This window comes from Trichoplusia ni, unplaced genomic scaffold (genome assembly GCF_003590095.1).
Source record: "Trichoplusia ni isolate ovarian cell line Hi5 unplaced genomic scaffold, tn1 tig00003798, whole genome shotgun sequence".
Lineage (NCBI taxonomy): Eukaryota > Metazoa > Arthropoda > Insecta > Lepidoptera > Noctuidae > Trichoplusia > Trichoplusia ni.
In genome coordinates this window covers 123553-135956 of record NW_020800454.1, presented here as the reverse complement: position 1 = coordinate 135956, position 12404 = coordinate 123553, and the positions used below count along the sequence as shown (strand labels likewise).

The following is a 12404-nucleotide window of genomic DNA, read 5'->3' as shown; positions in this document are numbered from 1 at the left end:
ATCTACCCACCCTCCTAGGGGTAAAATAATATTTAAAGTATTTAAGCGGTAATTGTCTTTGACATTTCGTTTACTTTCCCAATCCTAAACCTATTCAAAATTGAATCATCATAGTTTTCGCGCTATATAATAGTTTTTGGAGTTACTGTCAACTATACGAAAACGAAATCTCAGATTATTATTACAAAGTATGTGTTGTTTACCTATCTTTTAATGTGATAAGATTACTCCAGAACTTGGCAAAAATAAATGAATCTTTGTAAGTATAATGTGATAGAACTAATTAGTTCAAACAAAGATAAGAGTGACCCTGAAAGTGAACCGATCTAGGAACTTACAAGTGATATTAAAATGTTGATTCCAAGGTTTAATAAATTCAGTTCCTTTTTAAAGAATGGATCTGTACGATTATTGGCCACTCAGACTCAGCAGCAAACTGAAAATGCGGGTCCTGTGGTGTATCAGAAGTTATTGGGAACAGATAGGGGTATTGCGCTGTACGGGCTGAACAGCCCGAAAGATCGCAATGCTTTAGGATTTGGTATGATTGACGCTATGCGGGAAGTGAACCAATTGATCAGAGAAGACACCAAGATCTCGGTAGTTATATTGCACAGCATGGTACCTGGAATTTTCTGTGCTGGTATGGTATTAATCAAGCCTTTTTTTTATAAAATCACTATACTTCGAATTGAACAATACATTTACTGAATGTAATCATTTTTGAATCCCAAATTAGCTATTTTGTAGATGGGCTAAACTCATTAAAAAACATGTTTGCTTATATTGAAAACAATAGGCACCTTGAATATTAAAACCTATTGGACTATTTTTATTTTTTATTATTTTACCAATTTAACTTTTTCTAACACCAGGTGCTAACCTAAAGGAAAGATTCAAGATGGCAGATGATGAGGTAGCTAATTTTGTGCGAGGATTAAGAGCTACATTTATTGAAATTGAAGATCTACCAATGCCAACATTAGCAGCTATTGAAGGTGTCGCTGTAGGCGGTGGGTTGGAGCTGGCTCTGGCATGTGATATCAGGGTAGTGTCAGAGACAGCCAAGCTGGGCCTGGTAGAGACAGGCCGAGGCCTAATCCCTGGTGCTGGGGGCACTCAGAGATTGCCCAGAGCAGTTAATATTAATATAGCTAAAGAGCTCATTTATACTTCAAGAATTGTAGGCGGTAAAGAAGCAAAGGACCTTGGTTGGTATACAAATGCAATGATGTTGTATTATGTTTTAAATAAAATCTTTGCCTCACATCCAATTTCTTAACTTTGAATTTGTTAGTTAATTTAAATTAATTTTACTTAAAAATTAATTTCCAGGTATAGTCAATCATGTTGTACCACAGAATGTAGCTAACAATGCCGCTCTGGAGAAGGCATTGTCCATTGCTCGGGAAATAGCTTTAAATGCTCCCATTGCTCTTCGTTGTGCCAAACAAGCCATTAATGAAGGTATTCAGCTGAGCATAAAGGATGGCTATGAAGTGGAACAGAAGTGCTATGAAATCAACATTCCCACCAAAGATAGGCAGGAGGGAATGATTTCCTTCATGGAAAAGAGGAAACCTATTTATGAAGGTCATTAATGCTCAAAAACTAGGTGTAGGGTGGTGTAGGCAGACACACTTGCTGTTTACTAGCTATTTAAGTAATGAATGATGGTGCATATTCACATCACAGTACATATTTTTACATTTGTATAATGCATGAGCATAAATATTTTATATTCAATATTGAATAAATTGTTTTTTAAAAAATTTGTTTTATTCATCTTAGTTTTTTTAAACCATATCTATTAAATGAAAGTTATGAATGACCTACTCATGCCATTCTTGATGTATTTTCTTTAGATCCAAATTTAGAAGATAGTTCTCAATAGGACAGAAAAACATTATTGCATATTATTTTATTTCATTTGAAATCCATAAAGATACATAAAAAACATCCTTATCAACCAACATACTATCTTTTGTAATATAACATTTATGATGCAACAAATTAATTAACAAGATAATACATGGCAAATATGTAGTTACTTAATATTAAGGCACTGTTCCACTTGCTCTCTAGTATCATCAGGAGATGTCACTTTATGTCCGATAGTCCGTGAGTCATTATACAGCTCATAGTCGTTGCCTCCTGGCATTGTCTTGTCTCCGAAGAAGTGAATAACTTCAAATTCCTGATCTGCCACATGTTTAAGACAGTAAGTCTTATCCCATCCTGTAGGGAACACATCAACACTTATCTGGCCTCCAAGGGCAAAGGTAAGACCGGTGCCTTTGAATTCACTCTGGAGGGCATCTACAAATTTCTGCCTTATTTGATGAACTGAATCGAATTTCACAAATTCATCTCGTTCTGATTGAGTACATGATCGACCCACAGGACAAATATTTATCATGCTTGATCTAAACTCAACAAAGTTACCCCTCTTAGCTGGTAATTCAATCTTGGACATGTATCCTAGAGCGAAATTTATGACTTTCTGCAACAAAGATTCACCTAGATAGCTGAGAATGCTCTCAGAACTAATCAGCTTACCACCTCTATATTGCACCACACCATTTTCACAAAACACGTAATCGAATTTTTCTGCTACTGCTTCACCATCCATTTGTTCAGCAATTTTAACATAGTCAGATCCACTAACTAGACCTACTGTCACTCTGGACTTTACCTCGTTTAATAAGAAGTTCTTCAGTTCTTCTTTTATAACCTGTCGCGGCTTCGTTAGAGTTCCATCCACATCAAAAAGATACAATGTAGACTTTCGACTAGCCATTATCCTGCTCTTATTTCTTTCAGTTCAATCGATGTATTGTTTGAATTTTGGAGGCAAAATGAAGCCGGTCGATAAGTAGGGCACCGGCAATGACCGTAAAGTGCCAACACTTCACTGCGACACGTCAAACAACTGCGGCTTTGTGTTGGTTATTATCAGCCGTACAGTAAGTCAATATGGCGAGGGTACCGGGCAGCGTTTACGTGTTGTTGTTGTGTTCATTTGTCACTGAAACAGTTTTATCTGATAAGGCGGATCATAAAAGAAACGTTCTTATAATATTGGGTGAGTTGTTAGCCGTCAATTATTTATCTAGTAACCGATTTAGTTGTTAACTGTAGCTCGAGTTTGACAGCTACATATAAGCAGATAAATATTTATGAATATATTTATTCAGTGTACAAAATATATTAAGATGTATTTCTTGCACCTATAACGAAGTCTTTAGTGTAGGTATTTGTAGTTGTTGCAATTTTAAATGAATTAATATCAATCATTTTGATTTAACAATATTTTAGCGAGTATGGGACTTCTCAACAACTTTTGACAACTTAGCTACATTATACATTTTTTTCTCTCGTGCTGTAACTAGTTAAACTATTGAATATTAAACTCTTTGGAAGATGTTCGTTACATTACTGGACTACGATACATTGATTGTTAGTGATCTCTAGAAACTAAAAAAAATATTTATGATATAATTTTTAAATAGTTAATTAAATAGGGACATATTTATAAATAGAAAACTAAAGCTCCAGTGCGGTGTTATGATATTAATAATTGTTTCTCCAGCGGACGACGGAGGCTTCGAACTCGGTGTTTATTCAAATAAGATATGTCAGACGCCCAACATCGATGCACTAGCAAAGAGCGGCGTGATCTTCAACAATGCGTTCACTTCCGTTAGCAGTTGCTCACCGAGGTAATATTATTTATAAAAAGCTCCTCACTTATTCTTCTTTTTATTATGGCATTTTTATTATCATGATCTGCTGGAGCTGCGGGAGGAAGTAGGTACTGTCAGACTCTTACTGACTAAACCTGAACGGACGTTCAATGTCTGCCACGTTTGCCAGACATTGCCATATGCATGGCAAATATGGCAATTTATCACCTATTGGTTTGTGAAATGACTATTCCGCTCCTTACAATGCCGATGAATGAGTGGAACTAGGATATGTCGCCATTCGTATTTACCTAAGTATTTTGCTGACACGTGTTTAATTACTCGACAGTCGAGCTGCGCTCCTGACGGGCACGCCCAGCCATCAGAATGGCATGTACGGTTTACACCGCGGAGTGCACCACTTTAACTCGTTTGATGCCGTCACCAGCCTCCCCAACTTGCTTAAGTCTCACGAAGTTATCACTGGTACGTAGGTAAAGGGTAACTATAAAACCAGGTATGCTATCAATATCGAACAGAAGTACCATGGAAATGTTGACGGCAATTTTTTCGTTTTTTTTACGTTTACAAAGCTCCATAACATTCCTGACTGAAAAAAATATAATTCATAAGATTTTAATGAGGTTAATGTATATTTTATTAACTGTCTAAATATTTTCAGGAATTATCGGCAAGAAGGACGTAGGTCCTGCGGCGTTATACCAGTTTGACTACGAGCAGACGGAGGAGAATAACCATGTGAACCAGGTCGGCCGCAACATCACGCACATCAAACTGCTCACCAGGGAGTTCCTCAACAAAGCTCACAACGACAATAAGTAATCACACAGAGTGAAACCTACATAAAATATCTCTAACTTTGAAATTAGTTCTACTGGATACTGGAGATGCAGTATCACGGGGAGACAACTTAGATCTAATTACGCAAATATTAAATGTTACTATTTCAGATCGTTTCTCCTGTACGTAAGTTTCCATGACCCGCACCGCTGCGGCCACACAGACCCGCAGTTCGGGCCCTTCTGTGAACGATTTGGTTCCGGCGAAGAGGGAATGGGACTGATCCCAGACTGGCATCCTATTTACTATCAATGGGAACAAGTGGAGTTACCATATTTTATTCAGGTACCGAGGCAGAGATTTCTATTTCAGCCATTAAAAATAAAATTATAGTTATTATTGATCTAGGTAATATTCATTTCAGGATACGGAGGCAGCGAGAAGAGATATTGCTGCTCAATACACGACTATATCGCGGCTTGACCAAGGTTTTATTATTTTAAAATAAGCTTATATTTTTTTTAAGAAATAATTTTATTAAATAGTTTTCATTTACAGGTATTGGGCTAGTATTAAAAGAATTAGAAGAAGCAGGCCATCTTAACGACACACTCGTTATATATACGTCTGATAATGGCATCCCGTTTCCTTCGGGACGCACCAACTTCTACGACCCCGGGCTACGTGAACCCATGATCATCTCGTCTCCTGAAGCCGGCGCCAGGAGGAACGAGGCCTCCTATGCCATGGTCAGTCTATTAGACGTCATGCCAACGGTCTTGAACTGGTACAACATCCCGTTTGCGCAGGAGGAGACCAACGAAGTACAATCAGACAAACCTAAGAGTTTGTTACCCATATTACAAAAAGGTTAGTTTTTTTTGGCTAATAGTTTGCAATTATAAGACGTTGACTTACCTATGACTGCTTTTTTGTCCTTAGAACCGCCATTCTCGGAAGATGAAGCAATATTCGCATCTCAGACTCATCATGAAATCACAATGTACTACCCGATGCGTGCCATTCGTACACGGCGGTATAAACTTATACATAATCTCAACTTCGGAATGCCTTTCCCCATTGATCAAGATCTGTACGTGTCTCCTACATTCCAAGTAAGCCAGAGAATAAATCGTTTTTTTATCAAGTCAATCTTGCTACGAACATTAAGTGGGTTTGCTACGAATATCGCGATTGTCAAGTCCGCTTGGCCACATATGGCAATTCATTTACTATTTTGCTGCCATCAAGGTAATTTCGCTACAATGTGAGGTGTGACACGAATATCCTATTTTATAATTCGCTAAGAATGCCAAGCTTTGCTGCGAACTTCGGATTGGCAGGGAGAGGCCGTTTGTATTAGCGATTTATATAAATATGCTGTTGCAGGACATCCTGAACCGCACGCGCAGCAAGCAGGCGCTGCCGTGGTACAAGACTCTCAAGCAGTACTACTACAGGCCGCAGTGGGAACTGTACGACATCCGTGCCGATCCTGCCGAGATGAAAAATTTACACGGTAAAAGCTGATTAATATTTTTTTGTTGAAAGTTATTATATTCCGTAACTTCGTTTACATAGTTAAAGAAACTATGATGCTGCAAAATTAGTTTCTAAAGTCGATTGAGAATCTTATTTCCATTCACCTGTCACTTTGTCGGAAAATCAATAATGCAAGTTAAATTAAAGCCGCTGTCCGGTTTCTGATAAGGCTGAAATTTCTCATGTTATATCTGTTAAGTGTTAGTGATAATGCAATACATGAAGCCGTTTTGATGTTGGAGCTAGAAGGTGACTACTAGTACTGCTATAAAAAGAAACTATCTATTGAGTCTGGGTTCGTTTGATTTGTTTTGACGAGTAATGACATGCCAGGATGAATACAAGTTAAAGTTTTTTTTTTTCAACATACTAAATCAATAGATTCTTGTAAAATTTGTAACTTTTGCTTCTAAACAAGAAATAAACTGAACAACTATTTGGTGTCAATGTTTTAAATGTAGTCATAAATCAATGGTTTAAAGTAAAGTTGAAAACTGTTAGTAATAGAGTAAATGTGTGATGCAGGCAAGCCGTCGCTGGCGAGCGTGGAGAGCGCGCTGCGGGAGCGGCTGGAGCGGTGGCAGCGGGACACGAGCGACGCCTGGCTGTGCGCGCCCGGGGCCGTACTGCTGCAGCAGGACCACGGGCCCGTCTGCCGCGACCTGGACACCGGCCTGCCGCATGTAGCGCGCCGGTGAGCCGCCTGCTGCTGCAGCAGGACCACGGGCCCGTCTGCCGCGACCTGGACACCGGCCTTAAAACCAAGCGCAAATTCGGTTGATTTTAAATCATAAAATCTATAATTAATGTCAATGAGAAACAACTTCACAAATTTTGTTTTAAGCTTTTACCATAAAAAAAAAGTTTACTTCAATAAACGCAAGGGTCGGCCTTTTTTGTCACCTTTCAATGACTAGGTAGTAACTCCCAAGGTTTGTGCTCCATGACAAAATAAAGACTATTTTAGATTAGAAAAATGGGTTTTTAAGGTGTTTCTTATAATATTACTCACTTGTCAGTATTCGATCGAATCATTATTGAATAAAATACTGTAAATGAATACTACACTATACCATACTGAATGCAATAACGTTATTGATTGATTGTGAAGTTTTTGTAATTTTAAATAAATTAAAAATTGTTATAACGTGTCTGCCTTCTTTGAAAATAGCAACAGAGAGTGGGCTATGATGTTAAATCTGTCGATGACGTTCCTGCTCATTTAATGTAGGTAAAATTAGCATGTAAGGAATGAGGATGTACATAATACTTATTTATAAATGTTACTTAGCTGAAATTGTTATCACATGGAAATAGTTAAAGCAATGCCGATTTATTAAGGAGGTATATATTTTACCAGATTCCTAAGTTTTTACAATGAACAAATAAACATGAACAAGTCTTGCCAATATGATGTTTTATTTATACGTCATACGTATTGATAACTCACACGTCACCACGCAAACCTCAAAACACCAATTATCTTTTTAACTTTAATAAGTTTAATTAGGTATCCAACTTAATTAAATTCCATTTAAATATTGTATTATGTCTACGACCGTTTATGAACAAATACTTGATGTTTTCTCAGAAACTATATATGATAGAATACAACACAACATAAAACCGAAATATCAATAAAAAGGAGTATTTAAGTTACAATAAAATTTTAATTAAACTTCATCATATTTTAATGAGTAAAACTTTAATCTTTACCATTAAATAACAATAGTAGGTTAGGTACTCATGTTTCTATAATAATATAACTTAACACATTTATATTACTTGATATATTAGTGCATTGTTTAATAATTCAATCATTCATGATGATCCAGATGCCACAGACAATCAATAACCCTACCAGGCTGATTCCCATATCAAAACTCCATTTCAGTCCTTTTTCTAAGATTTTTGAGAAAGGCAAAAAACCTTTGTCTATCCTTAAAACCTCAGTAAAGAATAAAAAAGCAATTATTAATTAGTATTATTGCTGCAGTATTCATGTTTTGACTGCACGGATAGCCGAGTGGTTGAGGTCATCGCACGCAGGTCGTCCCGGGTTCGATCCCTGCATAGGACAAGCGTCTGTGTGATCCACAAATGCATGCCTTGAGTCTGGGTGAAAATAAACATACATTTTCGCGGCACAAGGAATTAAAATTCCTTAATGCGGGAGTCGTTTATTTTTAACATAACACAACGAATGTAGAACAAAATAACGATTAAAAAATCACATGGGTTTTTATAAAAACATCACAATTAAGATTCTCAAATATGAGATTATTTACCTTTTTTAAACCTTACAAACACAAATTATAAACAAATGTCAACAATTTACCTGATATTTTCAACTTCAAAGAGTAAGTATCCGTTACATTAAATATCTGTGATAAAGTTGACAGGAGCAGATTAAATACGTTGTATGCTTTATACCGAAAAAATGTATAAATAATAAGTAAACATGAGCATAACTTAAGATAATCCTTATCACTTAACAATAACTATTATTAGCGGGAAGCTATGTGAACACATTCGTGAGTTTTACAGTTAACCGGGATGTGGGTTCACAGCAGACGTATAATTACGAGTATTACCTCACTTTACTTAACTCGCCCTCTATAAAACTTAACAGAAAACACTTCAAAAATAATAGCACCATGTGCTTAATATACGAGCACACAAACTGGCTACTAGAATACCTACTAGGATACATTATTAAACAGGACGACTGCACATTGATACAATATTTGCTAGTTGCCATATTAGATGATTACCAGTCCTTTCATTCGTAAATTAATACTGCATTGAAATTAATTAATACCTTTAAGGAACATAGTGTAATATGATAAACTTACTACCACTTAATAAACTACTACCTATACATACTGTTAGTCTAGGAAAATGTATTTATTACGTGTACCGTGTGTATTAGTATGATGAATGTATGTTTCACACAGACACATGAAAGCTAGTGTCTAATATCAGATTACATTAATGGACTTTCCGAGTCCTAAATTATGACTGAAGGATAAACTGTAATTAACAAAGAGCCTACTAAGTAAATCAGATATTATACCTGTCTTATAGCAATAACAAGTAATATATCTTGAAGAAGTTTTATGCTTAAAAAAACTGAAACAGTTACTTGTGAACTGGCATATTTGATGCTACAGGTTACAAGTGTTACAGGGTTTGGTTTTTGGTAAACTAGTAGTCCTCATAAAGGCGATCAAACTTTGCGATCTGCATCGCTAGCTTCTTGTCTATGGTGTGTACATTGAGCATTTCCCTCTCTGTCTCCAAAGCCTGCAAACAACACTTAAATCAAAATCTCGAAGTTTAATTCACACAACGTTAAATTACAATGGATAAATGTATACAGATTTGTACACCCTTCAACGCTTCTAAGTGCTTTAGATGCGAGAGAAGACTAGGCGCAAAAAAACCTTCAGCTGCTTGCTGTGTTTCCGCTTAAAATAATGTCTATAGTAAAGTGTGTAGGAAATTGCTATGAAATTAATGTGACGTCGACTATAAAATGTGGCCAATGTTTATAGTAAAAACATGAAACCAGTCTGCCTCCAGTATATTATGATTTTCTGTGGAATGAGTTAAATAAGCTTGCTACTTACAGCTGCCATAATTTGATCCAATCTTTTGGTCTTCAGGTAGAAAGTTTTGACAAATAAAAGAAAATAAACATATAATATGAGCACCAATGCTGCCATCAGTGCTTTCATCTTCGGTGATGAATAGTTGATCATTTTGCCCTGGAACATTCACATCAATAATATCATCACAATAATTCGTTATACATAGTATTTGTAAACATGGCTGATTAATAGTGTTTTAAAAGACAAGCTTTTGTGAATGTATTGTTGGTTGTTCTACATTGTCTGCTGTAGTTAAATACATACAATGCATTTAAATAATCAGGTATTAAAATTGTCATAGAGGTAAGAGCAATTTATTCATCAGTTTAGTCTTCTAAGAAACAGTTCCCCTCATGTTAGGGGCAAGTGAATTATTACACCAAGTCAGCGGAAGTCAGACTCGCTCACTGATCTATGTTTCAACCACATCCAGAAACTACGGAATATGCACAGTGAGGTAAGCATGATAGAGTCTAATAATCCAGGTGCATACAATGTAGAAATGGGTGGCGAACAAGCATAACACAACACAAAGCATCTCATGGGCTCAGTAGGCCGCTATGCAGGGGTTGTTTAGAACAGGAAGAATCAGCTGCTGACATGCTAACAAAAGCAAGAATTACTGTGTAGGAACTCCTACACAGAGTGGAAGAGAGATAATGTTTCAGGCCATTTATTGCACTGTTTACCTCTCTTCCACAACCATATGAATATTTCTTTACAATGTGGTGGTAGATCATTGGAAAGATTAACGGAAAGTCAAATTGTGTAAGAATGAAATAAATGTTTTTTGAATGTTTAGTGGCGTTTGCAAATTAATTGCTTGTGAAGACTCGTTTTGTGACTAATACTGACAAAAATAGCTTTTAAGGGTTCCTGTTTATTCTTTAAAGGTAACTTTAGATGATCTATTTGAATACCTATAAAGGTATACGAATATTCCTAAAAGGAACTAGCAATGAATGGATAGCATTAAATGTTGTTTATTATTTAACAAATTAAATAGTGAGCTTTTCAAGACACAATTAATATAAATTTAATAGGTACTCACGGGTTTTACGACAACCTCCGGCACGTCCGCTACGAAGTGAGACATTCGAACGTCTTTGTGTATTTTGTTTCTTAACTGTTGTTAAACCACTTCTTCCCAGTGCAGCAGAAAACAGCAAATATTACTTGGCTTGCATAAATTTATATTTGCTTAGTTCATTTGAATTTGTTTTGGTAGAATGAACTTCAGTGAAACTAAACTTTTGGTAATAATCACACAGGTTAATTTTTTATAGCTTTTTTACTTCTGTGAGATAAGTGATATTAATGTTCATAAATGCAACGGATTACGCCTTAGTCAAAACAAAAAATATTATTTGACGAAACGTTAAGCGAAATGTCAAAATGTGTTTACAGAGTATGTATTATTTCAAAATTTAAATTTGTTTCATAAGAACAGTGGAAACACAATGATGATAATGAAATTTTATTTTACTGCTTGTAAACGGTCAATTTAATTTAATTATGTGTAGTCACCACACTGAAATTAAATGCACTGTTAAGAATTCAATATACTCCCGTATTTAAATATTATCTGTATCTATAACAACATAGGAATCGTAAGGCGGGCTCTACACTCGCAGCGCGAAAGACCGCGAATGCCGCGAAACGCGAAACGCATGTATAGATTAGATGGATTTGCGAGCACGCAGCCACGCTTCACACCCTTCCCTGTACGTTGCGGGGATGGGCGCTTATCGCGGCGTGAATTCACAGCAAGAATCCGCCCGCTTAAGGAAAAAAGGATTCCATATTGCTTTAGATCTGTTTTCAGCTTTTTAGATAGTTGCTACTAAGCGCGTCGTCTAATTGCAATGTTTATTTATTCATTTATTTATTTGTAATGGAAAACCAACAGCTACAATAAAATGAATATGAAACAATATTAGGTTACATACAGCCAATAACAGGTTTTCACTAATAGCGATAAAATAGTTTAAAGATATTTAGCAAACTTATCATTGCACACATTAATGAAACATACATGTTGAAAACTTCAAAATACACCTTACTTCATTAATTATTTCAACACATAAAAAATACTGTTTTTAGTAATATACAAACCAGTACTATTTGTAGCATTAGATGTAATGTTTTAGTTTGATTACTATATCGATTTTATGGAAATAATTTGTTCTAAACAAGTATTTTCAAACAGGTGTTTTTTTATAACATGGTGTTAAATGTGTTAATCCTCATCAAAGTAAACGATAAAAATATGTTATTTTGAAGAACTTCGTCTCAGGGGATATTACTGTTTTAACATATCTCCGCTGAGAAATAGTAATTGTCAGGCGAGGTGGTGAGACTGGGTGACTGATTAAAAAAAAATCTAAGCGGTATCTCTATAATTATATCTTATCCATGCAGACGAAGCCGACGGCAAAAGCTAGTTCTTAATTTTATAGATAGAGATATATAGCCTGTGCTTTTATTTTTCAAATGTCAATCTTTGTTTGACATTACTGATTGCCAGCTGACAGCTGTGAGGTTATGTTATGAGAAACTATTTTATTTAATCATCACATTTACATTTAGAATTCTATCAAAATTAGGTATATTATTATTCCAATTTTTGTGCTAAATATACGCTTTTCACAGTAAAATCTTGTTACGTTAAATTTAATTTGCCTTAAAATTTTAACCTTTTATTTTAACCTATTGTTGCAGT

General features: G+C 35.7%; 3 protein-coding genes across 4 annotated transcripts; 2 read left to right on the top strand and 1 right to left on the bottom strand.

The window, feature by feature from the left end:
* The first annotated feature begins 86 nt into the window (after window positions 1-86).
* LOC113508097 (enoyl-CoA hydratase domain-containing protein 2, mitochondrial) lies at window positions 87-1772 on the top strand. The gene is made up of 3 exons (XM_026891071.1): window positions 87-643; window positions 876-1211; window positions 1336-1772. The coding sequence occupies exons 1-3, from the start codon at window positions 352-354 to the stop codon at window positions 1599-1601; spliced, it is 894 nt and encodes a 297-aa protein (XP_026746872.1). The 5' UTR covers window positions 87-351; the 3' UTR covers window positions 1602-1772.
* Window positions 1773-1902: 130 nt separating this feature from the next.
* LOC113508098 (phosphomannomutase 2) lies at window positions 1903-2971 on the bottom strand. Its single transcript, XM_026891072.1, has one exon. The coding sequence runs from the start codon at window positions 2798-2800 to the stop codon at window positions 2048-2050; it is 753 nt and encodes a 250-aa protein (XP_026746873.1). The 5' UTR covers window positions 2801-2971; the 3' UTR covers window positions 1903-2047.
* On the top strand, window positions 2951-7438 carry LOC113508096 (N-sulphoglucosamine sulphohydrolase). 2 transcript variants are annotated; one of them, XM_026891069.1, is made up of 10 exons: window positions 2951-3085; window positions 3593-3722; window positions 4036-4172; window positions 4369-4525; window positions 4658-4832; window positions 4912-4975; window positions 5046-5357; window positions 5430-5602; window positions 5877-6006; window positions 6555-7438. In XM_026891069.1, exons 1-10 carry the CDS (start codon window positions 2977-2979, stop codon window positions 6725-6727), a joined length of 1560 nt encoding a protein of 519 aa, XP_026746870.1. In that variant the 5' UTR covers window positions 2951-2976; the 3' UTR covers window positions 6728-7438. The 2 variants fall into 2 exon arrangements, with proteins under 2 accessions (XP_026746870.1, XP_026746871.1); XM_026891070.1 differs by lacking the exon at window positions 2951-3085 and adding an exon at window positions 3114-3249.
* Window positions 7439-12404: the final 4966 nt, after the last annotated feature.